The sequence below is a fragment of the Balaenoptera ricei genome, chromosome X (genome assembly GCF_028023285.1).
Source record: "Balaenoptera ricei isolate mBalRic1 chromosome X, mBalRic1.hap2, whole genome shotgun sequence".
Taxonomy (NCBI): domain Eukaryota; kingdom Metazoa; phylum Chordata; class Mammalia; order Artiodactyla; family Balaenopteridae; genus Balaenoptera; species Balaenoptera ricei.
Window position 1 is genome coordinate 5,652,399 of NC_082660.1, and position 27,466 is coordinate 5,679,864.

At 44.0% G+C, this 27,466-nt stretch overlaps 1 protein-coding gene and 1 long non-coding RNA gene across 29 annotated transcripts in view; one reads left to right on the forward strand and one right to left on the reverse strand.

Annotated features, from left to right (window-relative positions):
- The window catches only part of PNPLA4 (patatin like phospholipase domain containing 4), a 78,945-nt gene extending 52,546 nt beyond the window's left edge, over window positions 1-26,399 (reverse strand). The window contains exons 1-5 of one of the 12 annotated variants that reach the window (XM_059909904.1): window positions 26,112-26,264; window positions 24,589-24,740; window positions 19,732-19,826; window positions 18,941-19,076; window positions 2,577-2,642 (exon numbers count right to left, since the gene is read on the reverse strand). In XM_059909904.1, coding sequence (XP_059765887.1) covers window positions 2,577-2,642; window positions 18,941-19,076; window positions 19,732-19,826; window positions 24,589-24,740; window positions 26,112-26,133 — 471 coding nt within the window. In that variant the 5' untranslated portion in view covers window positions 26,134-26,264. Of the gene's footprint in view, window positions 1-2,576; window positions 2,643-18,940; window positions 19,077-19,731; window positions 19,827-20,245; window positions 20,433-24,588; window positions 25,029-25,048; window positions 25,528-25,943; window positions 25,980-26,111; window positions 26,265-26,335 lie in introns of those variants that run through there. The other 11 variants (XM_059909902.1, XM_059909912.1, XM_059909903.1 and 8 more) reach the window with 11 other exon arrangements.
- Window positions 26,155-27,466, forward strand: part of LOC132356824 (uncharacterized) — a 551,323-nt gene continuing 550,011 nt past the window's right edge. For 13 of the 17 annotated variants that reach the window (XR_009500099.1, XR_009500096.1, XR_009500106.1 and 10 more), the window contains exon 1: window positions 26,468-27,166. This is a non-coding gene — a long non-coding RNA (uncharacterized LOC132356824). The other 4 variants (XR_009500102.1, XR_009500103.1, XR_009500095.1 and 1 more) reach the window with 4 other exon arrangements.

Below are 27,466 nucleotides of genomic sequence, written 5' to 3' on the forward strand. Positions count from 1 at the left end.
GCTTCCTCTAACACCCAAGGTAAACCGAACGCCTTCTGGAGACGTTAGGGTCCATTCAACGAGTAATTATGACGTGCCAACTGTGCACAGATGTCAGTCATCAGCAAGGCCGTGTCCCGCCTCCCAAGGTCCCTTTTTTCTCACACCTCCAGGTGCTGCGTTCCCTGTTTAACGGAGGCTGCCCTTTCATGTTCCTGTCTAAGTATTCAATCACACAGCAGGAAATTCAACTGAGAACATCTCACCCTTTAACTATTCCTAGGCTTCCGGTCATACACCTGGAGCCGTGGGGATGGGGCGGGACAGAAATAAAATAAGGGAGATGTTTTTTTAAAGGAATGACCAAGGCAAACAAAGTAAAGCAAGAGGCACAGCACAGATGCAAACATTAGAGATCATCCTGGGAAAGTTGCCCCCTTACTAAGCTTGGTGACCTCAGTGAAGTGAATGAATGTTTCTACAACTCAATTTCCTCATCTGTAAAATACGGAGGTAATAATCCCCACAGCACATGGGAGTGAACTCTAATGCATCCAATAGAAAGCAATAAAAACAGGAAGTTTTACTTTTCCTCGTAAAAGTAATACAGAAGGTGGACTGGTAAGGTCCCCCTCCTCAAGTCACTCAGGGCCCAGGTCTTTGCATCTCATTATTTGTCTCTATGTAGGGTGTGATCTGTGACCTCATGATCCACAACAGCTGCCAGAGCTCTGGGCATCACATCTAAGTTCCAGGCAGCAGGAAAGAAAGAAAGGTACACAACCTCCCTTCCTGTAAGTCCCACAGTAATTCGGCCTACCTCTCACTGCCAGCACATAAGGGGATGGCCACACCTAGCTGCAAGGGAAGCTGGAGAATGTGGCCTTTTAGCTACACAGTAACAGGCCGAGAAAAAAATTGGGTTTCTGTTACTAAGGAAGAAGAGGACAGTATATGTTGGAAGAAACTAGGAGCCATTACCACCCGCACCTCCTTCATAATACAGTTATTACTATTTAAACACGGGAAATGTTCAGCATAGTCTTAGAATATACTAGGCTGCTGGGACTCAGCTCTGTTCTAGCCTTGATTCCATCCCTCCTTCCCCCCCCATCTCCTTTCCATCACTTCCTTACTATACCTACATCCCACGTTCTCAGTCACCACCTCTTAATTTATCCATCACAACGGCAATTCTGTTGATTCTGAATCCCCTTTTCATGATCATATACAATCTCATGAAACAGCTGAGCATTTTGCATATTTTTTTCTACCATTTAGCCATTTCTGTCATGATTATATATTATCAAGCAATAGCGTGAAGTAAAATCATTACATTTCAGATCATAAAATTAAAGTTCATAACCATAATGTAAAATTGATTTTGATAGCATCTGTATTCGAAATTTATATGTAAATATAAATGTTGATTTTTTTACGGCTCTAAGAGAAAATGCTACTTAACTTACTTTAAAATCATTATGTAAAGGGGGATACCTCTCAAATTTTCAAATGACAGCAAAGATCACACTCCTTGGTAACTGAGTATCTGCTAGCTCTGAGAGGCAGTATCCAAAATAGGAAAATAAAACCCAAAACAACAACAACAAAAAAACACCTGGGTTTCCATGGGTTTATGTTTATTTTATGCTGCTTTTAAAAATTCAATGTATATTATGTTTCTATTTGGTCACAAAGAGGGTTTTAGCCTACAGCATGTAAGCCCATCGCTGCAAATAACATACTGTATGCATATAGGTAATAAACAGAGTCCAAGTTGGACCTGATGGCCCACTCTTAGGCTTTCCATCTACATGGCCTCATGCAGTTATTCAGCCTCATCCCCCTCATCTGCCCGTTTCAGACAACCGTCCCAGGGCAGACTGCTTTGGGCCAAGAATCCTATGAGAAGCACAGAAAAGGGCGGGAATGACCAGGAAAACTCAGAGAAAGAAAATCACAAGGCCTGACAAGGTCAGAACACAGACGGATCCCCAATCACATTAGCTAAGAGATTTGCAAAAGTCAATTCCTTGGTTGTAAGATCATGCATTCACTGAGCACAGGCCCTTTGCTGGGCCTTCAAAGTGAAAGGATGAATGACAGCTATTAAACACTTTTCCTGTACACATTTATGAATGAATACGTACATAGCATGTATATATAAAACAAATGGCATTAATCATCCATGAATATGTGCCTGACCTTGAGTAGGTGTTAAAGAGACAGTGTATTTGATGACAAAGTACGTGTCTCTAGTGTGGGTTAAATAGATACTGTATTTGGTTCTGAGATGCATATCTCCGGTTTATGTATTACATAGCTACTGTGTTTCATCACACAACTTTTAACTCTGGTGTGTGTTGAATAGATACTGTGTCTGGTTACCGGTGTGTGTGTAGGTGTGCAGGCTATAGGGCACCACAGCACCTGCACTTGATTTTTTTTGTTTTTTCTGCTAAACAGAAACAAAACTATGGGGAAACAAGGCATACAAATGGAGTTGGAGCCACCAGAATAATAATACAATTGGATCCTTCAAAGGAAACGTATGAACACGGGATTTACTGATCATTTGTCAGTCGTAAGCATCTTACCTGCCCTTTGTATTCCACGGGCTTTAGTCCTGCGTAAACGGGCACGAAGCTGCTGGCTAACAGGACCTAGACGGATAAAGAAACAGCTTGTGAAAGGACGCATTAACATTCCTACGATATAGTTCATGTCACCTACTATGAAATTAAAATTGTTTACACGTACAAAAATTTACTATAAAAATGAAATAAGTTCCATGTATTTCAAGTGCACAGTGGGACACACTTAAATAGAAGATAACATTTATTGATGTCGGAAAAGACCTCAAAGAGATATGCACAATTCATTGTTCTCCAACTCCATCCACTTCACCCGAGTAATACTGGCACTTTAATTGTAGACAGCCAAGTCATTACAAAATTAAAGTCCAGGTAAGTCTGAATTGCTGGGTGTGTACAGGTTGCAAGTAAGTTATTTACGATGTTCTATCCTACACTGTAAGAATTATTTGAAAGTTTCACTCTGTCTTCCAGAGAAACAAACCCCTCTGGTTATTACAGCTCAGGGGATGTTTTCATTTATGTCACCAGAATGTAGCACATTTCATGGGCTACTTACATGGCCTGGATATGTAATGAGACACTGGCAGGGAGGGGCACCAATTATACTTTATCTTCCATTTAAAAAGTCGAAAAAGATTGCCATTTAAAATATTACCATTTCTTCCTACAGAAGAAGCTGAGCTCTGGGAGCTTTTCTGACGTGTACAAGTTTTATTCTGCAACGCAGTTTTCAAATCGCTAGTGTTCTATTTGGAAAGATACAGTATTAGATATGGAATACTTAAGCCCCAATCCTTCAATTGATAATTGAAGACTCCATGGCTGTTTGTTGTCAAAGAGTCCACGAGATTTTTTTTTCCAAGTAGATATTATTCAGAACTGGATTACAGTCCCCAAAATGATTTGTACATCATCCACGTAGAATTCTTTAGAAATCAGAGGGCATTTACCCCAAAGAAAGAATGCTATAAGTATGATTTTTGAGGTCCGCTCTCAAAACCCAGCAATCCCACTACTGGGCATATACCCAGAGAAAACCATAATTCAAAAAGACACATGCACCCCAGTGTTCATTGCAGCACTATTTACAAGAGCTAGGACATAGAAGCAACCTAAATGTCCATCAACGGAGGAATGAATAAAGAAGATGTGGTACATATGTACAATGGAATATTACTCAGCCATAAAAAAGGAATGAAATTGGGTCATTTGTAGAGACGTGGATGGACCTAGAGACTGTCGTATGGAGTGAAGTAAGTCAGAAAGAGAAAAACAAATAATGTATATTAACACATATATGTGGTATCTAGAAAAATGGTATAGGTGATCTTATCTGCAAAACAGAAACAGAGACACAGACATAGAGAACAAACCTATGGATACCAAGGGGGGAAAGGGGGGAAAGGGGGGGATGGGATGAACTGGGAGATTGGGATTGACATATACACACTACTGATACTATGTATAAAATAGATAACTAATGAGAACCTACTGTATAGCTCAGGGAACTCTACTCAATGCTCTGTGGTGACCTAAATGGGAAGGAAATCCAAAAAAGAGGGGATATATATATATATATGTATAGCTGACTCACTTTGCTGTACACCTGAAACTATCACAACATTGTAAAGCAACTATACTCCAATAAAATTTTTAAAAATAGCTGATTTATTCTGAAGTGCAAGTAAATGAGAGACCCAGTCACCAGCATAACGTCATTTCTACAGGACACTCCTCTGTGGGCGGCGACCTGACACAACTGTATTGCCACACTGCTGGGACTTGGCACAGACTTTCTTATGCGATGGCTCCTCGTGACCAAAGATCCCGCAGACGGGGAAAGGGTCTGCATCTCCTTCACAGCCTGATGCTCCTGATACCTGCAGGTACGCCCCCTTCCCCACAGTAGGAATGAAGACCCTCCGCAGTGGGGAAACAGCATCCTCCCGTGCTGCTGTGTACGTGAGCGCCAGGGCATAGGTCCTGGGCGCAAGCGCGGCCTCAGCCACGGGCCCCTGACAGCTGGCCCGAGAAGCATGGCGGGGCTTCGGACTCGAGTAGAAGCAAACTCAATGGTGTCAAAGCACAACAAAGGGGCTCTAGCAGGAGACAGGAAGGGATCATGCCAGGTGCTACTGCACATCTCTGCTGTGCCAGGCTGATGCTGGGTGCCAGAATCAGCTACACAACCTCTGGGCCCCGTGTGGAGTGAAAATGCAGGTATTCAGAACTGTAAGGTGTCGAGAGCAAAGCATGAAGCCACGGTATGATGACACCCTTGCACAAGATTTCTCAGCCTTCTAAGAAGGGTCAATGCAAACGAGCCCCCCACTTAGGCATTCATTTCAAAATCTCAGCTTTCGGTGTGGGGCGTGACAGAGTGGGCCCCCGTGACGTTACCCACACCCTCTCCACAGAGACGCCAAGCAGGAGTGAGCGTCTCCTCCGGTGATGTGCGGAAAATCACATCCATCCGCGGGGCCGACAGGATAGAAACCAAGCCTTTTCAGGCCCAACCTCGTCAGCCCCCTGGTAGCCCCGACCTGAGCAGCTGAGCATTTTCCAGAGCAAGGCTGTTCACAGTTACGGTCACTGCCTTCACCCTAACTAATCTGGCCCTATCATCAGTTGGCTACTCCTTTAAAAAAATAATTACAGACCCTAGGTACGTTCTGCAAGCACAATGCAGCTATTTAATGAAGTTATTCGGCAAACATGCAACACTGCACCATAGCGATAACTGAAACAATTTGTGGATAGCACACATATTGGGAAATTACAGTACTTAGACGCCTTTAAACGGCCAAACACACTCTATAACTGTAATGACTTACTTCACTATAACAAGCAGACACGTGGCCTGCAAAAAAAAAAAAAAGAAAAAAGAAAAAAAATCACTACCCTTAGAAAGAGAATTATGTGGGTTTTTTACCTCCTGTGTGTCAAGTTATAATGTGAAGTTCACAAGTTAATGCTTAGAACTCTTTTTGAGCTGTTTAGATGAAAAATGCTATCCAATTACTTTGATACAGATAGTAACAGTAAGAATCCTCTGAACTGATATGAAAAGTGCAGTGAACTGGAAAATACCCGTCATTCCCCCCAAACTCAGTGTATTTGTTCTGTCACAGTTTATGCGGGCTAGTGATTTGTATATCAAACTATGGTTAGTGGGAAAATTAGCTTTTGATAGTTAGGAACTAAGCGGCTTGTCTTATTCGATGTCAGCTTTCTGCCATTTTACTGTAAGCAAACAGGATTTTCTAAGGCGGGAGACAGTTCATGAAATATGTACTATTATGCCTAAACATGCTCTTTTACTGTCTTACCTCACTGGTGTTCCAGTGAAATTTTTCTCACCAACAAATATGGATACATCTAGGGCAGTGGTTCTCAAGTTGGGGGGGTGGTTTGAGCCCCCTGGGGACATTTAGCCATGTCTGCAGACTGTTTTGGTTGAGGACACCAACACAGAAGGCAGGGACCTAGTTAGTGTTCTTGCCCTGTCACTTAGCCCAGCACTTTAAGAATTACATGTATGTTAAACCATTGATTTGGTTTCTGTTTCCTTCTCACCAAATACACAAGGATAAAAATAAAAGTCAGCGACTTCCTGTAGCAACTGTATAAAGCATTGCCAAGTGTGTATTCAATACACGTTCAGACTAGCTCTTTTCATTTTACATTTTATAGAAAAGGGGTGTTTAGAAAATTATGTGGCCTGGCTTCCTTAGAGAATAAATTCTCAACCAGTTTCATTTATGCCTAAAGTTGACTGTGGAGTTTAATGAGAATCTGGCTGTGTATTCAGAACCTGCTGGTGTAGTTGAAATTCAAAGGCAGATTCAAATTTATCTTACCCAGTCTTCAAGATAATGACCAATCTTAAATTCAGTCCTTATTTCACCTTCACAGGGCTAAACGTGAGAAGGTCTTGCTGTAACAGCATGTTCGCTGTGTGCAAGGAAATTCAGGACATCCTGGCAATGGAGACAGGGTTCTTCTTCCCAAGAGGGACACCATTCTGCAGGAACGCCTTCCTGGGTGTATGTGTGTCAAAGAGCATTCATGGATGTCAAAAGACCATCTCAGAGCACATACACGGGGCGTCAGTTTTAAACACAAATTCGATGATTTGTACCAATTCAGACAAGTGCCAGAACACTATCCCTCCGTGGCATGGTTAATTTCAAAGTCATTCCTGCTGAGCTGTGGAGGTGACGTATGACTTTCTTTTAAATAAAGGGTTTACTTCCCTAAGTATGCGTTGCGGGAGGCTAATATTGAAATATGTTTGGATTTCCTGATTGCATGTTTCCTTCCGAAGAAGGATAGCCCAGAATAAAATCTGGAGCTTAAAAGGAGTGAGTTCAGGTGCAAGATGTACACATTGGGACATTCAGGGCACAATATGTAAATGGGCCCTCAAATCAAGGAGTTGCTAAGGACCCATGACAAGTATTTGCCTCTGTGCCTGGGCCTCCTGGCTGACGCTCCCCAGGGCTGGAATCAGTGCTCTACAGTATGGGGTTACGGGGCAATGTGGGGCTTAGCCCCACCCCCATGGCTCTGCAGGGCACTGCCCTAGTGGGATGTCTCTGCAGTGCCCTGTGCTGGCGGGGGTCCTGGCACTCGGGGGCCTCTGGTGGAAGGGAGCCGCCCTGATGCTCTCTGAATGGCCTTTGTCCATGGTCTTTGACTACATATAGGTCCTGGCTTCTGTCTAGACGGCCAACTCATCGAACCTCCTTATCACAAGGTTATCTGGCCAGATGGCAACACCCTTTCTGTTGTGTCCTAAACAGGCTCTCTTATTCTCTCCAGTATGCATAGGCTGAGAATGTTCCAAATCTTTAAGTTCTGCTTTGCTTCTGAGGAACAATTCCATCTTTAAGTATTTCTCTCTTCTTGCGTTTTACTCTAAGTAGCCAAGAGAAACCAGGCTGCTCCTTCAACACTTTGCTTAGAAATCACCTCATCAAATATCCAGTGTCATCACTTGCAAGTTCTACCATCCCCAGAACACGAGGACATGAACATAATCCTGCTATTCTTGGTCAATGTATAACACGGGTGACCTTTCCTCCATTGTCTGATAACATTTCCTTGCTTCCGTCTGAGACCTCATCAGTATGGCCTTTACTATCCAGGTCTCTCTAAGAAGATGGAGGCTCTCTCTACGGTTTGTTTTTTCTTTCCGAGTCGTCACCAGAATCACCGATGGCAACGCAGGCTTTTTCTAACGTGCACCTCTCAACTCATTGAGCCCCTGCCCGTTACTCAGCTCCAAAGCCGCTTCCACGCTTTTAGGTATTTGTTACAGCAGCATCCTCACCTGTCAGTGCCAAGTTCCTGTCTCAGTCTGCTCAGGCTTCTACAATAAAATACCACAGACTGGGTGGCTTAGAAAGGACACAAGTTTATTTTCTCACAGTTCTGGAATCTCAGAAGTCCAAGATCAAGGGGCTGGCAGATTCAGTGTCTACTGAGAACCCACTTCTATGTCCTCACATGGTGGAAGAGGTGAGGGAGCTCTCTGGGGTCTCTTTTACAAGGGCACTAATCTCATTCATGAGGGCTCCACCCTCATGACCTAATCACTTCCCATAGACCCCTGCCTCCAAGTACCATCATATTGGGGGTTAGGATTTCAACACAGGAATCTGGGGGGGACACAAACATTCAGACCATAGCACTGAATTAAATCACCATGGACATAAGATCCCAAATACTATGGAAATCCAATCCCAAATAAAATGAGTCTTTGGACCACATAATTGGTCCAAAGAGGTTCTCAGAAAATAATCAACTATCACTGCAGCTATCAGATGAAAGAATAATTTTTTCATGCCACCAAAAGTGAAGTTAATATAAGTATGAATGATCACACAAAAGCACATTGGTGAATGTACACCAGGTCAATGGTTGAAGAGGTATAAAATCAGATGCCTAAAGGCAGCAAAACTTGGTCGTAATCCATTTCCCGAGATTTTATAGGTGTAGGTGAGCACGCTGCTCATGAACAAAGATAAGGGGTAAAAGAAGAAAATGTTTAAGAAAGGGTGAAGCCTACCCAGTCTGCAAAAAGAAAGCTGGGACCTTAAAATTTCATGACAGACTCACATAGGGATGCTGACCAGTGACGTGTGTGGCTTATTATCTTATTTGTTCATTATTTACTAAATATTGACTGTAATTAACAAGCTTATAGGACTTGACTATTTCACGCACACTTTTACATGATTTTTTCACTTTACTCGCCATGGTAACACTGATTAGCTTTCATTTCCATTTCACAGTTGAGAAAACTGAGGCTCAAACATAATTATCCTCAGAGGACACCATCAGGGAATGACAGACCTAAATAGGAACACTGGGAGATGCACAAAAAACAAGTGATAGGAAAAAGTCTGCAGCTGCCGAAGAGGCAAGAGACTTTTTCTTGCCTCTTTGTTTCACGGTGTGCAAGGAGAGGGGATTCAGAGCGCCGCCTAAACGAGCTCCAGAGACGGGCGCGAGCCGTGGCTATCAGCGCAGACCCCAGAGACGGGCATGAGACGCTAAGGCTGCTGCTGCCGCCACCAAGAAGCCTGTGTGCGAGCACAGGTCACTCTCCACACCGCCCCTCCCGGGAGCCTGTGCAGCCCGCCACGGCCAGGGTCCTGTGATCCGGGGACAACTTCCCTGGGAGAATGCACGGCGCGCCTCAGGCTGGTGCAACGTCACGCTGGCCTCTGCCGCCACAGGCCCGCCCCACATCCGTACCCCTCCCTCCCCCTGGCCTGAGTGAGCCAGAGCCCCCGAATCAGCTGCTCCTTTAACCCTGTCCTGTGTGAGCGAAGAACAGACGCCCTCAGGCGACCTACACGCAGAAGCGGGTCCAAATCCAAAGCTGAACCCGGGGAGGTGTATGAACAAAGAAGAGAAAGGGAAATTTCTCCCAGCAGTCTCAGAAGCAGCGGATTAAAGCTCCACAAACAACTTGATGTACCTGCATCTGTTGAATACCTGAATAGACAACGAATCATCCCAAATTCAGGAGGTGGACTTTGGGAGCAGGATATATTAATTTTTCCCCTTTTCCTTTTTTTGTGAGTGTATATGTGTATGCTTCTGGGTGAGATTTTGTCTGCATAGCTTTGCTTTCACCATTTGTCCTAGGGTTTGGTCCATCCGTTTTTTTTTTTTTTTTTACTTAAAAAACTTTTTTTCTTAATAAATTTTTTCTTAATAATCTTTTCCTTATTTTTTATTTTAAAAAAATAAAAAATCTTTTTAATAATTTTTTTTATTTTTAAAAATTAAAAATTTTTTTCTTAATAAATTTTCTCTTAATAATTTTTTCTTATTATAAAAAATTAATAAATTTATTTTAAAAAATTAAAAAAATTTTTTTCTTAATAAATTTTTTCTTAATAATTGTTTTTCTTATTTTTTATTATAAAATAGCTTTATTTTATTTTATTTTATCCTCTTTCTTTCTCTCTATTTTTTCTCCCTTTTATTCCGAGCTGTGTGGATGAAAGGCTCTTGGTGCTCCAGCCAGGCATCAGGGTTGTGCCTCTGAGGTAGGAGAGCCAACTTCAGGACACTGGTCCACAAGAGACCTCCCAGCTCCACATAATACCAAACGGTGAAAATCTCTCAGAGATCTCCATCTCAACATCAAGACCCAGATTCACTCAACGACCAGCAAGCTACAGTGCTGGACACCCTATGCCAAACAACTAGCAAGACAGGAACACAGCCCCATCCATTAGCAGAGAGGCTGCCTAAAATCATAAGGCCACAGACACCCCAAAACACACCACCAGATGGGGATGTGCCCACCAGAAAGACAAGATCCAGCCTCATCCACCAGAACACAGGCACTAGTCCCCTCCACCAGGAAGCCTACACAACCCACTGAACCAACCTTAGCCACTGGGGACAGATACCAAGAACAACGGGAACTACGAACCTGCAGCCTGTGAAAAGGAGACCCCAAACACAGTAAGATAAGCAAAAGGAGAAGACAGAAAAACACACAGCAGATGAAGGAGCAGGGTCAAAACACACCAGACCTAACAAATGAAGAGGAAATAGGCAGTCTACCTGAAAAAGAATTCAGAATAATGATAGTAAATATGATCGAAAATCTTGGAAATAGAATAGACAAAATGCAAGAAACATTTAACAAGGATGTAGAAGAACTAAAGAGGAACCAAGCAACGATGAAAAACACAATAAATGAAATTAAAAATACTCTAGAAGAGATCAATAGCAGAATAACTGAGGCAGAAGAACGGATAAGTGACCTGGAAGATAAAATAGTGGAAATAACTACTGCAGAGCAGAATAAAGTAAAAAGAATGAAAAGAACTGAGGACAGTCTCAGAGACCTCTGGGACAACATTAAACACACCAACATTCGAATTATAGGGGTCCCAGAAGAAGAAGAGAAAAAGAAAGGGACTGAGAAAATATTTGAAGAGATTATAGTTGAAAACTTCCCTAATATGGGAAAGGAAATAGTTAATCAAGTCCTCGAAGCAGAGAGTCCCATACAGGATAAATCCAAGGAGAAACACGCCAAGACACATATTAATCAAACTATCAAAAATTAAATATAAAGAAAACATATTAAAAGCAGCAAGGGAAAAACAACAAATAACACACAAGGGAATCCCCATAAGGTTAACAGCTGATCTTTCAGCAGAAACTCTGCAAGCCAGAAGGGAGTGGCAGGATATACTTAAAGTCATGAAGGAGAAAAACCTACAACCAAGATTACTCTACCCAGCAAGGATCTCATTCAGATTTGATGGAGAAATTAAAACCTTTACAGACAAGCAAAAGCTGACAGAGTTCAGCACCACCAAACCAGCTTTACAACAAATGCTAAAGGAACTTGTCTAGGCAAGAAACACAAGAGAAGGAAAACACCTACAACAACAAACCCAAAACATTTAAGAAAATGGGAATAGGAACATACATATCGATAATTACCTTAAATGTAAATGGATTAAATGCTCCCACCAAAAGACACAGACTGGCTGAATGGATACAAAAACAAGACCCGTATATATGCTGTCTACAAGACACCCACTTCAGACCTAGAGACACATACAGACTGAAAGTGAGGGGATGGAAAAAGATATTCCATGCAAATGGAAATCAAAAGAAAGCTGGAGTAGCAATTCTCATATCAGACAAAATAGACTATAAAATAAAGACTCTTACAAGAGACAAAGAAGGACACTATATAATGATCAAGGGATCGATCCAAGAAGAAGGTATAACAATTGTAAATATTTATGCACCCAACATAAGAGCACCTAATACATAAGGCAAATACTAACAGCCATAAAAGGGGAAATCGACAGTAACACAATCATAGTAGGGGACTTTAACACCCCACTTTCACCAATGGACAGATCATCCAAAACGAAAATAAATAAGGAAACACAAGCTTTAAATGATACATTAAACAAGATGGACTTAATTGGTATTTATAGGACATTCCACCCAAAAACAACAGAATACACATTTTTCTCAAGTGCTCACGGAACATTCTCCAGTATAGATCATATCTTGGGTCACAAATCAAGCCTTGGTAAATTTAAGAAAATTGAAATCGTATCAAGTATCTTTTCCGACCACAACGCTATGAGACTAGATATCAATTACAGGAAAAGATCTGTAAAAAATACAAACACATGGAGACTACACAATACACTACTTAATAACGAAGTGATCACTGAAGAAATCAAAGGGGAAATCAAAAATTATCTAGAAGCAAATGACAATGGAGACACGATGACCCAAAACCTATGGGATGCAGCAAAAGCAGTGCTAAGAGGGAAGTTTATAGCAATACAAGCCTACCTCAAGAAACAGGAAACATCTCGAATAAACAACCTAACCTTGCACCTAAAGCAATTAGAGAAAGAAGAACAAAAAAACTCCAAAGCTAGCAGAAGGAAAGAAATCATAAAGATCAGATCAGAAATAAATGAAAAAGAAATGAAGGAGACAATAGCAAAGATCAATAAAACTAAAAGCTGGTTCTTTGAGAAGATAAACAAAATTGATAAACCATTAGCCAGACTCATCAAGAGAAAAAGGGAGAAGACTCAAATCAATAGAATTAGAAATGAAAAAGGAGAAGTAACAACTGACACTGCAGAAATACAAACGATCATGAGAGATTACTACAAGCAACTGTATGTCAATAAAATGGACAACCGGGAAGAAATGGACAAATTCTTAGAAATGCACAACCTGCCAAGACTGAACCAGGAAGAAATAGAAAATATGAACAGACCAATCACAAGCACTGAAATTGAAACTGTGATTAAAAATCTTCCAACAAACAAAAGCCCAGGACCAGATGGCTTCACAGGCGAATTCTATCAAACATTTAGAGAAGAGCTAACACCTATCCTTCTCAAACTCTTCCAAAATATTGCAGAGGGAGGAACACTCCCAAACTCATTCTACGAGGCCACCATCACCCTGATACCAAAACCAGACAAAGATGTCACAAAGAAAGAAAACTACAGGCCAATATCACTGATGAACATAGATGCAAAAATCCTCAACAAAATACTAGCAAACAGAATCCAACAGCACATTAAAAGGATCATACAGCATGATCAAGTGGGGTTTATTCCAGGAATGCAAGAATTCTTCAATATACGCAAATCAATCAACGTGATACATCATATTAACAAATTGAAGGAGAAAAACCATATGATCATCTCAATAGATGCAGAGAAAGCTTTCGACAAAATTCAACACCCATTTATGATAAAAGTCCTGTAGAAAGTAGGCATAGAGGGAACTTTCATCAACATAATAAAGGCCATATATGACAAACCCACAGCCAACATTGTCCTCAATGGTGAAAAGCTGAAACCATTTCCACCAAGATCAGGAACAAGACAAGGTTGCCCACTCTCACCACTATTATTCAACATAGTTTTGGAAGTGTTAGCCACAGCAATCAGAGAAGAAAAAGAAATAAAAGGAATCCAAATCGGAAAAGAAGAAGTAAAGCTGTCACTGTTTGCAGATGACATGATACTATACATAGAGAATCCTAAAGATGCTACCAGAAAACTACTAGAACTAATCAATGAATTTGGTAAAGTAGCAGGATACAAAATTAATGCACAGAAATCTCTTGCATTCCTATACGCTAATGATGAAAAATCTGAAAGTGAAATTAAGAAAACACTCCCATTCACCATTGCAACAAAAAGAATAAAATATGTAGGAATAAACCTACCTAAGGAGACAAAAGACCTGTATGCAGAAAATTATAAGACACTGATGAAAGAAATTAAAGATGATACAAATAGATGGAGAGATATACCATGTTCTTGGATTGGAAGAATCAACACTGTGAAAATGACTCTACTACCCAAAGCAATCTACAGATTCAATGCAATCCCTATCAAACTACCACTGGCATTTTTCACAGAACTAGAACAAAAAATTTCACAATTTGTATGGAAACACAAAAGATCCCGAATAGCCAAAGCAATCTTGAGAACGAAAAATGGAGCTGGAGGAATCAGGTTCCCTGACTTCAGACTATATTACAAAGCTACAGTAATCAAGACAGTTTGGTACTGGCACAAAAACAGAAACATAGATCAATGGAACAGGATAGAAAGCCCAGAGATAAACCCACGCACATATGGTCACCTTATCTTTGATAAAGGAGGCAAGCATATACAGTGGAGAAAAGACAGCCTCTTCAATAAGTGGTGCTGGGAAAACTGGACAGGTACATGTAAAAGTATAAAATTAGAACACTCCCTAACACCATACACAAAAATAAACTCAAAATGGATTAAAGACCTAAATGTAAGGCCAGACACTATCAAACTCTTAGAGGAAAACATAGGCAGAACACTCTATGACATAAATCACAGCAAGATCCTTTTTGACCCAGCTCCTAGAGAAATGGAAATAAAAACACAAATAAACAAATGGGACCTAATGAAACTTAAAAGCTTTTGCACAGCAAAGGAAACCATAAACAAGACCAAAAGACAACCCTCAGAATGGGAGAAAATATTTGCAAATGAAGCAACTGACAAAGGATTAATCTCCAAGATTTACAAGCAGCTCATGCAGCTCAATAACAAAAAAACAAACAACCCAATCCAAAAATGGGCAGAAGACCTAAATAGGCATTTCTCCAAAGAAGATATACAGATTGCCAACAAACACATGAAAGGATGCTCAACATCATTAATCATTAGAGAAATGCAAATCAAAACTACAATGAAATATCATCTCACACTGGTCAGAATGGCCATCATCAAAACATCTAGAAACAATAAATGCTGGAGAGGGTGTGGAGAAAAGGGAACACTCTTGCACTGTTGGTGGGAATGTAAATTGATACAGCCACTATGGAGAACAGTATGGAGGTTCCTTAAAAAACTAAAAATAGAACTACCATACGACTCAGCAATCCCACTACTGGGCATATACCCTGAGAAAACCATAATTTAAAAAGAGTCATGTAGTAAAATGTTCATTGCAGCTCTATTTACAATAGCCAGGACATGGAAGCAACCTAAGTGTCCATCATCGGATGAATGGATAAAGAAGATATGGCACATATATACAATGGGATATTACTCAGCCATAAAAAGAAACGAAATGGAGGTATTTGTAGTGAGGTGGATGGAGTTAGAGTCTGTCATACAGAGTGAAGTAAGTCAGAAAGAGAAAAACAAATACAGTATGCTAATACATATATATGGAATATAAGGGAAAAAAAAAACAGGTCATGAAGAACCTAGTGGCACGACAGGAATAAAGACACAGACCTACTAGAGAATGGACTTGAGGATATGGGGAGGGGGAAGGGTAAGATGTGACAGGGTGAGAGAGTGGCATGGACATATATACACTACCAAATGTAAAATAGATAGTTAGTGGGAAGCAGCCGCATAGCACAGGGAGATCAGCTCTGTGCTTTGTGTCCACCTAGAGGGGTGGGATAGGGAGGGTGGGAGGGAGGGAGACGCAAGAGGGAAGAGATATGGGGACATATGTATAACTGATTCACTTTGTTATAAAGCAGAAACTAACACACCATTGTAAAGCAATTATACTCCAATAAAGATGTTAAAAAAAAAAAAAAAAAAACAAGTGATAATCCAAGACAGTGTAACAAGACACAGACACACGGACACCCACACAGACACTTTGAGGTACAGGTCTCTAGTTGGATTTTCAGGTACACAGACAGCCTATGTGTAATAAAAGGCAGCAGTCGGCTTGTGGATAATGAAGAGCTTGGCATTAAAAAGAAAAAAACATCTAGTAATTAAGAGAATAAATGAGGCATTGATTAAAAATCACCAATATTTAGTACTCTCCCACATTCCTGTCCTGGCTAGCAATTGATCCTTGACATGCTCTACTCTGGCTTCAATCTTAATCTCCGTCTGTCACCTACAGACTTCCCACATCATAGACATTAAACCCAAGGCTGAGGGATCAGAGCCAGGCAGGCAAAGCTCCCAGGAGACGCCAGTTACAAACTGTGGGCTGCTTCTCCTCTTGGCTTCTGGAACTCAGCGCCCTCCGGTCTGTAGCTAAGGAAGTGGGGGAGTGGCCGGCGCCTTTCTTCTCTCCCCCGACACTGAATGAGGCGGTCAGAACCACCACCCCAGACAGCGGTCTCCCACTGGCCTCTTTCATCAGAACACAGCATGTCACTGCCCAGCGTGTGTGTGTGTTGGGGGGAGGGGGAGATATTTTATTTTCCCTTCATATTCTTCTCCCTCCCTCCTGCAGTCTTCACCAGTCTTACTTTCTGAACTACATGCTCATGAGTATTCCAGGCATACATGTCATACATTTTTATAGCCACCATCTGCTGTCAAGGAACCATCTATCCTTCCTTTCTTTGAGTTTCTGCAAGAGGTTAGAGCATTCTACCAAACATTTAAAGTGCTTCTCGTATAACCTAGGATACATGTTAATTATTCAATTATTCTCCTTACAAGGTATTACACATTTGTGCCAACTAGTTCTCTTCTGTTCAATGAACTCAAGTAATTACACCAGTTCTCTGAGTACTTATTATCCAAAACAAAGCAAATCAAAAAAGTCCTGTTTGCTTACTGCAGTAGTTTGCTATGGCTGCTATAACAAGTTACCACAAATCGAAAGGCTGAAACAACACAAATAAATGTATGATCCTAGGGTCTGGAGGTCGGGATCCAGCACGGGCCGGATCCACCTGGGCAAAAAAATCCAGGTGTTGGCAGGGCTGCATTCCTTCCTGCGGGCTCAAGGGGAGACTTGGTTTCCTGCTCATTCAGATACTGGCAGCATTCAGTTCCATCGGCTGTAGGACTGAGGTCCCTCTGCCTCACTGGCTGTCGAGGGGAGCACCTGTAGTGCCCTCCTCATACAAAGGCTCCTGCATCTCAGAACCAGCAAACATCTCCATTTTTAAGGACGCATGTGATTAAATTAGTTTGGGTCGGCCCAGATAACCCAGGATCACCTCCCCATCAAGACCCTCACCTTCACCCCATCTATACAATCCCTTTTGCCATGTGAGACGCCGTATTCACAGGTCCTGGGGATTACAGCGTGGACATCTTTGGGGGACGTTATTCAGCTCACGACACTCCCACATGAAAGGAATTAAGAGGGTGATTTTATCTCGCGTTGGGGGAGGGGGCCACGGCTACCAAGCAGAATGTTAGAGGCCCGGACTGTGGTCCCAGCTGGGCCACTAACGAGCTGAATTACGTTTTGTCCAGGTCATTGCACATGAAGGATCCAGCTTCTTCATTCTTTTAATAGATGCCATCTTAGTTCATTGATTTATTCATTCCCATTCACTCACGGAGCACAGGTTGACGGAGATGACACTGTGCCAGGCGCTGGGAATACAGCAGTGGACAGAACAGCAGTCCCTGGACCCTCCTACCCCCCCCCCCCCCCCAGCCCGAGCTTACACTCTCGTGAAGGAAGACAGACAAAAACTAAGTAAACAGAGCAGTAAACTACGTATGCGGAACAGTGGTAAGTAAATCAGGGCGGGATGTAGGAAACATCCGGGGCTCGGCCACTGTAGATACAGTAGCCACGGCCAGACTCAAGGAGAAGGTAGTAACTGTGGGTAGAATTCCCCTCTTGTTTCATGATAGGATGATAGTCTTTTGCTCCCAACCTTGTTCTCTTACCAACAAAAAGAGGTATTCTAACCACTGCAAGCCTGATGTATCTGCGTTGGCATTGACAATTTGTGACAATTCAGGCATGGATTATCAGCTTCTCCCTTTCTATTTTTTAAGTCTACACAAGAGTATAATAATATTATAGAAAAATATTTTCCTAAGATGGAATGACTATTAATGTATAAGTGAGAGACGGGAGTGAAAATATTCTAATCTCTTAAGTCACAAAGTAATTTTACTTGTCAGCTCAACATTTCATTAGGTATTTCAAATCATATCATTCAAACATAAAATTCGAACAGTGAGTTTTGATAGTAAAAATCAATGCATTTATCATCTAATTCAGGTGGAACTTGTAGCTCTCTCAATCCATCGCCTGCTGCTGTATCCAAACACGCGCTCTCTGTATCACCTGAAGCTTGCTACGATTCCCACAAGAGGAAAAAGAAGAAAATAGCTTGGCTTTTCTAAGAGAAGTGCACCCTTTCCAATTTAAAATATTTAATGTATTACCTTAGCAGTGCACTGTTATTTGCAAATCAGCTGAACTATTTCCCAGAGACAATGATTTCCCAACCAACTTTCACATGTGTTTGGATAGAAAGGCATCAACGCAAAATGGAAGAAAGGAAAGGGAACATTAGAGTGCAAAGGTAAGAGACCCGGATTCCCACTGGCAATCAGTACACCCTGCGGTGTGTCACGCAAAATCTTTCCACCCACTTCTTCTGTTAAAAAAGCGACAAAAGGACAGTAATCTCACCTGTCCTGCCTGATTTACAGGACTGTGGAAGGACTGAATACGGTAGTGCTGACACAAAGTCTTACACAAACTGCAGAAGTATTATCTACATCAATGTAAGGAATGGTTCATTGCTACTCAAGTTTAATCCCAGGATAAACGTGAGCACACGGAACGTCACGAGAGAAAACACTGAGCTACTCCGGAGGCCTCTGGGAGCCGCCTGCCAGGAGGTGGCCTCGGAGGGATACTGGAGGATGCATCCGTCAGACGCATGATTTATGGGGCATGTGCCATCTATCAGGCGTGGTATGTGATGCTGGACCTGAAGAACGCGGGCGCGCTCGCTGTCTGTGGAAGTACGTATATCAGCACTTGCTCATTTCCTCCAGCAAGGAATGCGGCCGTGTTACCTTAATGAGGTCCTCCCGGGAGGGAAAACTGGAGACTAAGTAGTTTTCTCTGGTCTCGGTGTTGGTGATGGAGACGTGCAGGCGGTCGTGAGCCAGCTCGTGCGCGTTGGGAGGGAGAATCGCCTCCACTCCGCTCCTGAAGAAGAAAAAGGGACCCGCGTGTCGGGCTGCGCCCCACTGGCCTGCAAACCTTGTAGCTGCCCAGACTGGAGACCCGAGAAAGAGCCCGGAGACAGTGACAGCGACACCTGTGGCTTACTGGATGGGGGAATCTTACATGTCCAAAGCAAAAGAGTCCTGGAGAGACACCCCATCATGTTCGGCAGGCGGCAGCCAGGACAAAGCAGCCATCTTCGCTACCCGGGGGCGAAGGAGGCCACCATTTATATGGGGAATTGATGTCAGGTGGGCTCATCTGTTACCACAGCAACTAGCAGCTCACAGCCCGTCAGGTTAACACCCATGGTGGAGGGCAGATGTCTCCCTTTAATAAACTACCAGGTGGAGCCGCTCTGGCCCAAGGATTAGGACAATCACGAGCTGGGGCAGGAGGCAAGCACGTCTGTGTGAGTAGGGTGCAGACGAAGCAAGGACTGGTCGAGCAGGAGATGTACAGAGAGCAAGAGAACAGCCATCCTGAGTGGCCTGGCCACGCACTGCATGATTCCCCTTTAATTACTGACCGCCTTGTAAGCGCTTCAGGGGAGAGAATGCTGACTGAGCTTGCTACAGTGTATCCACAGTATCCTCTGTCTTCACAGGCTCTGCGGGGAAATGTACTCTGTATGTACCTCAGTCGGGCCATGAAATCATAGCCCGGTGTCACTGCCCCGAAAGTCTGCCTTCGGATTTCTTCGGCAAAACTGTAGGTAAACTCGTTACATTCCTGAAAAAGAAAATTAATAGGTGAGCCTATGTTTTGTCAAAAACATTATCACTCTGGTTCCAGAACCCTGTGCCTGTCACACAAGGCACCTGGACCGTATGAAGCCAATCCCAGATGTCGGATGCTTCACAGGCACGGATCCCCACGAGGCCCGGTCCTCACCCACCATTCCTGGTCCCCAGGCAAGCTGTATGTTCTGCCAATTGCAGTCTTTTTTTTTTTCTTTTTAAACCACCTCACATGGCGTTGCCCACCTGTGGGAAATCCTTGAAGGCGGCGTTCTAACGTTAACTGAGCACATTTCTCTACAGGCTTCTCCAGCATAATTAACCTCCTCACCCACCCCAGTCCTGTGGCCTCGGGAACGTTCAGACTGCAGCTCTCCAACAGTGCTCACAATTCACGCCACCACCACCAACCGAGGAAGGACTTGCGATGACTCTGCCGGATCAGAGTCCTTGGAGATTAGGCTGCGGCACTGGTCTTCCATAAAAGTCCCCCCGGTCGGCGCTAACAGGCAGCCAGTGCCGGGAGCCGCTGGTGTGGCCTCTGTTGCCTCCTCTTCATATAACAACGCAAGGTGGGTATAATCACCGCACTAGACGGGTGAGAAAACTGACGTTTGGAGGGTTAAGTGTCTTTCCCAGTGCATCATCAAAACTGAGTGTCAGCGCCAGGATTTAAACCCAGGTCTGTCTTTCATTTATTAGTTCCTCCATTCAACATCCTACTGGGCACCAGGCGTTGGGCTAGGAACTGGGATTCAACGGCTGAGCATGAGATACACAGAGCCCCTGCCTTCCTGAGACTCAGGAGTCCCTCGGTGAGGAGAGGGCAGGGTGCCAGGAGAGCATCCGTGTATGGGGCAGATTCATGTCCCCTCCTTCCCCCAAAGGTTAGGGTAGTCCCCGGAACCTGAGAATCGGTACCCTTACGCAGCAAAAGGGACTTTCCAGATGCGATTAAGCTAAGGGTTGCGAGATCAGGAGACGCTCCTGGATTATCTCAGTGAGCCCAGTATAATCACAAGGGTCCTTGTAAGGGAGAGAGGCGGGCAGGACGGTCAGAGTTGTCGAGATGTGAAGATGCTATGCTTATGACTTTACAGATCAAGGAAGGAGCCAGGGCCAGGGAATGCAGGACGCCTCTAGCACCTGGAAAAGTCCAGGGCACACACTGTCCTCCGGAGCCTCCAGAGGGAGCGTGGCCCTGCGGACACTTTGATTTTAGACAGTGAGACCTTGTGAGATGTCTGACCTCCAGAACTGTTAGAAAATAAACGTGCGTTGTTCAGAGCTGCTATGTTTACTGTCATCTGTTGCAGCAGCAACTGGGAGCTCATACAGTGGGCATCAACCTCCAACTTCACTTTGCTAGGCTGAGACCTAAGACACAGACAGGAGTTGGGCAGGAGATGGAGGCGGCAGAGGGCAACAGGCAGAGAGAGCAGTGAGAAGAGTGCGAGCGGCCCAGACGGGGCAGAGACCAGAAAGGCAACCTCAGTGAGCCACGAGAGGGCTGAGGTCCACGTGGCTCTGGGAGTCCTACTAAGAAATCTGTGCCCCAGGAGAGATGGGAACCCTCCCGCACGGTTGGTGGGAATGTAAATCTCAGCCACTATGGAGAACAGCATGGAGGTTCCTTAAAACACTAAAAATAGAGCTACCATATGATCCTGCAACCCCACTCCTGGGCATATGTCCAGAGAAAACCATACTTTGAAAAGATACATGCACCCCTATGTTCATAGCAGCACTATTTACAACAGCCAGGACATGGGAACAGCCTAAATGTCCATCGACAGATGAATGGATAAAGAAGATGTGGCACATATATACAATGGAATATTACTCAGCCATTAAAAAGAATGAAATAATGCCATCTGCAGCAACATGGATAGACCTAGAGATGGTCATACTGAGTGAAGTAAGTCAAACAGAGAAAGACAAATATCATAGGATATCACTTATATGAGGAATCTAAAAAGAAATGATACAAATGAACTTATTTACAAAACAGAAACAGACTCACAGACTTAGAGAATGAAATTATGGTTACCGGGGGGAAGGATGGGGGGAGCGATAAATTGGGAGTTTGGGATTGACATGTACACACTACTATATTTAAAGTGGATAATCAACAAGGACCTACTGTATAGCACAGGCAGCTCGGTTCAATATTATGTAACAACCGAAATGGGAAAAGCATTTAAAAAAGAATAGATACATGTATATGTATAACTGAATCACTTTGCTGTACACCTGAAACTATCACATTGTTAATTAACTATACTCCAATATAAAATAAAAAGTAAAAAAAAAAAAAAAAAAAGAAATCTGCACCCCATCCTGAGTCAACAGGGATCCCGGGGGTGGGAGGGGGGGAGGTCACAGGATGAGAGGTTCAGATGTGTGTTTGGGTGAAATCACTGTGAATGCTTAGGTAGGTGGCTTGTAGGCGGCAGGAGCAGACGCAGGCCTGCCTGTCAAGAAGCCGCTGTGGACTTCTAGGTGAGAAGTGGGGGTGGCCCCCCCAATGTGTGCTCTTTCTACTAAGCCACACTGCACACCCAGCTTATCTTCTTGTATTATTTTTGGTTACACACACACACACACGGCCCCTGACCAGACTGGAAACCTACTAAGGAATGCACTTATCTCTGAGTTAGCTCCCCGCTGTGTTGAACGCCATGCCTGGTAAATCCTGAGGGCTGAGGGCAGGCTGGCTGCGCTGAGCTTGTAACATATCAAAGTCTAAACCTGCCTGCCACCTAAAGTACACCAGCGTCAGGTGGTGCTCTTAATTATACATGCACCAGCTCGGAACTGGATTCATTACTCACATCTCTGTCACAACACCACGAAGCTCGAAGAACTTAGATACCAACAGGGAGAACTGAGCTAACGGGGACTTGAGTAGGTAGAAGACAGTTTCCTAAGAAAGCTCAAAGCCATCCTTCCAGGGGTAGATGTCAAATGCTCAAGAGAAAAGAAGTAAAGTAACCTCAAGGCAAATGGCTGAAAACTGATTTTGAGAAAGGAGAAACGAGGATGCCCTAGGCGAATCCAGAGAATCATTTCCCACCTGCCAACGTGAGCGCCCGATAAAGAGTTACCCCCAGGGTCTGACCAACACAATGAGACAATACGACTGGATCTCCAGTTTATTGAAAATGTAAATAAGAACAGGTAATCGGACCGATATCAAAAGTCTCAAATTCAGGTAAAGGATTCAATGTCTGAACATCACAGAATTTCAATGAAGGGGCTATATGATCACAGTATTTCCAAATCAGTCTAATTCTAAATCACACTTAATATATTTCGAAATCTGCTGAGGATTCGAAACCAAATCTACCCAACTCCAAAGCTCGGGATTTGCTCCCACCTAAAGGAGACTGCACTGAACAGGAGTAAACAACCCCTTAGTAGCCCCCTGCTTCAGAAAGGAAATAAAGAGCTGGGAGGGACGAGCTTGCAATTCAAAGCACATGAGTCTGCCACTTTGGGGGGAGTTTGCACACTTCATGCATACGTTCCCTGACTTCAGGTTCTCATCCTGTACAATCTCTAAAATTTTCCATCACTTTTCTAGTATATAAAAAAGAAAAAGAGCAGTGGATTTCTGAATAACTGGTCTAAAGTCCAGTTTCTCTTCCATAAGCAGCTCCTCAGAGATTTGAAAACAAGATTTCTAATGTTTAAAATGTTGTGGATTTCAACATTTAAATGTGACAAATTCATCCTTGGGCACGGAAGTGTTAATCATTATTTGATTACTATTCCAAGCTGCTAGAGAATGTAAGTAATTAAGAAATAGAATATTCTCCACCTGCAGAAGCCAGTTCTCACAGAGAATGCATGATGGCTGTCTAGAAGCAGAAAACAGACTTTAAAAACATAGATTATATTAAATGAAATACTTAATGCTTATTTTTATTACTTCTAGATAAACTGCTTGGAATTCAGGGCGTCTTCTTACTGTGGGAATGAAAAACAAATTAAATTCCAATATCATTCCCCTTAAAAGAGATTACAGGGACCTCCCCGGTGGCACAGTGGTTGAGAATCCGCCTGCCAATGCAGGGGACACGGGTTCGAGCCCTGATCCGGGAAGATCCCACATGCCGCGGAGCAACTAAGCCCGTGCACCACAACTACTGAGCCCACGTGCTGCAACTACTGAAGCCAGCGTGCCTAGAGCCTGTGCTCCGCAACAAGAGAAGCCACAGCAATGAAAAGCCCGTGCACCGCAACAAAGAGTAGCCCCCGCTCGCTGCAACTAGAGAAAACCCGCGTGCAGCAACGAAGACCCAACGCAGCCAAAACTAAGTAAAAATTAAAAAAAAAAAAAGAGATTACAGGCCAACATTTTAGTTTATATGCCTGTCTGTAAACAGGAGCAAGCAAAGACTTATCAGCCACACGTTCAAGGCCTTGAGAACAGGCTCTGTTCTCTTCTCATGATCAGTTAATGGAGAAATATCCTTTGCTTGAAAGAAACAAAGCTGGAATCTTAAGACTAGATAAACACTCTAGAGTAAAAGAAGGCATTTTATTTCCTTGTCTTGTTGTCACTCAAAATAATCTTTTCCAAACGGAAAGCAGAGATCCCGAATGATTAAATTTTAAAGTCAACCTTTTCTGTTTCCCAGGCAAAGGATTATTTCTCTGCAGTTAACTTAGTATATAGTTAAAAATCATCTTCGTTGTTTGGGCGTAATTTCTGCATGAGAAACACAGCCTAGTTAGTACTTAATTACCTCTATTTTTTGTGGCGCTGTTAGCAGGACAGAAGCAACCAAGGATCCTGCAGAAGCCCCGGCAAAGGCCTTGACATTCTTCAGGAGATTTTTGCCGTGTTTGCAAAGTGCGGATGCTGCCCCCAAGTGGTAAATGCCAAGAAACCCACACGCTGCAAACGACAAGTTGATGTGCTTCATTCTAGCTGTGAAATTGGTGACACAAACCCCAAAAATGCCCGTAAGTTGGTATAGTTTGTTCCACATGCTCTGTACTCTTATGCTAGTCATCATTCCAAGGCTTTCTTTTATATACAGAATTCTCTGTTCTAAGCATAATCTTTTCAATTAAAGTCTAATTAAACACCCAAAGCTTTCAAGGAAACTTTTCCCTCTCTCACCTTGACCCACTACAATCATATTAATTAAAAAAAAATTACAACAGTCTATATTTGTTCAGTACATAGACTATGCAACCTACTTTTTAATTACTTGGCAAAAACCAAATGGTTAAATTCCAATTGGCAAGGCATTTGGTCCTTTTTTCTTGACCTTTTGATACTTTTGGGGGTGTGGGCTACTGGTAAAATCATTAGAGACGTTAGCAAACTTCAAATGAAAGACACATTTGCTCTTTGCGAGTGCATCAGTGAATTTAAAACAGATGGCTTCGCTCCCCACCGTTTCCATCGTGAGCATCCGTTTTTTGTTGCTGTTGTTTTGTTTTGTTTTTTTAACCTGATGCTCTCAATTATTCAATAATGCAATCCTCAATTATTCAACAATGCCGTGTATTTCATAGCCAAGTTTCTCAAGACAAACTGAGGTCATGACTGGCGAGGGCAACTGGAGGCTCAAAGAAATGACATCTGCATCACCTGATACTTGCAACAAATCTAACGATGAAACTATATTTCACGAAACTTCAGGGGGAACGATTTCACCACGTGTATAAAACAGTGCCCCCCCCCCCCGCCTCCGCCAAAACTGCTCCCCCTGGATGCCCTCAAGGGTTTCTCGGGGGTCCCGGGACCTTCAGATTGGGCACTTGGCCCCGGCCTGGAATTTAGGAACCGAAAACCCTCGTTCTGATGCGCGGAGCCAGGCCCTGTGCGAAAGGAGGCTCAGTCGCTGCAGCCGAGCCCCCGGTTTGGGTTTAATTTCTTCAGATTGGAGAGGGGACAAGGGGATGGGTCTCCAGGGGGGCCGACCCAGCGTGCGCAGGCCCAGTGTCCCCCCCATCCTGCGGTCTGGGGGTGGCGGGACGAGGGTCGCTGCTGCAACACCCCCAGGGATGCCTACGCGGACCCGCTCGCCCGGGAGCCACCACCGGGGGGCCGGAAGCTGCCCCCCGCCCGCCCCGCGCTCCGCCCTACCAATACAGGCCTGAGGCACTTCCGTGTAGAACATCGTCCCCCCGCCCCGCACCCCCCGTCCCTTAACCGGAAGGCGGGGCAGGGCCGTCACTCAACCCGGCCCCGCCTATCAGGGCCGGACCACGCCCGCCCAGGAAGCTTCCGCACAAGGGATTGAGGCCGGCCTACCCGCGCGGGTCTGTGACGTCATCGCGCCGACGCGAGCGTCCGCGACGCTCCGCCTGCTCCACTTAAACCGCTGGACTCAACATGGCGGCGCGCGCTCGGGCGCTTGACCTTGGTGTCCCCTAGCGCGGGTAAGGGATAAGACTTTCTCGTCTCGAGTCAAACTGTCTTCGGATACCTCGGGATGCATTTTCGTCCCTATGCGCCACCTGCGGGCCGGCCCTCACCTGCAAGTCGGCTGACCCGAACGACCCGCGTTTGCTGTGTACCGGAAGTGCTTGGCCTTGGCGGCTGTTGTCCGGAAGTGGTTTCCCTCCCCCTCAGCCTCGGGGCGGTCCAGCTGTCCCTGTAAGGGCGGGGTCTAGGGGCTACCTTGGGTTTGAATGCCCCGCAGCTTTTGGAAGCCTACCTCTGATGTTTCCTTAAGCCTTGTTGGAAAGGCCGCACTATGGCTTTGGGCAGCGTTCACACCCTTAGCCCGCCTTAAGCTGTGTGGCCTTGGGTGGGTTATGCGACCTCTCTGAGCTGCCCAGGTGACTTCTCTGCAAAATGGGATGGTAAAATCCGAGTTGGTGCTAAATCGTAACGTTCATGCTGCATAGCAGGCCTTCAGCAGACCGGCCTCTGTCATCTGGTAGCACCACTGGCTCTGGGTAGATGTGAGAAGCAGCTTTCTAAGGCGGCCCGCTCGGCTCGCATTCCCGCCCGGATTCAAAGGACTGACAATTCCTTCTCTCCCTCAGCAATGTCTTCCCTATCTAATCCTAACAAGCAAGCCTTAAGGAATTGCAGAGTTTCCGGTTGAAGGTTCTCCAGGCCCCCTTGTTTAAGGACAGATTTACTCTCACTGAAGAACAGAAGAGAATCCGAAACACACAAGTGTCTCTACCTTAAGCAGGAGAGGGAGTGGGTGGGAGCTCCCCAGATGGCCTTTACCTTGGACTTTTTTCTTTCTCCCTCATTTGGGGTGCTAGTGACCTGGGCTCTGGCCCACGACACTTTCTGTAAGCAGGAACCGTGGATGTCACGACTAAGGAAGAGATCTCGTGTGTATTCTTGTAAGTAGACTTCTGAGACAGCTGATCTTGCAGACACCCTAATGCCTATGCATAGCACAATTGCATTACTCTGAATTCTTCACTACCATTCGAATTTCGTGACGGGAAGGGCAAGTGTGTGTATATCCAGGAAATATAGAAGGACAAGCTGTTCATTCTTGCGTCCTTCCATTGCCTTCTAACTCTCTGGTAGGGTGTGGTCTTCCCAAGAGAGCGTCCTCCAGGAAACTTATTAGGAAGGAAGAATCCCAGGCCTCAGATCTCCTGAAGCAGAGTCTGCATTTTAACAGAATCCCCAGG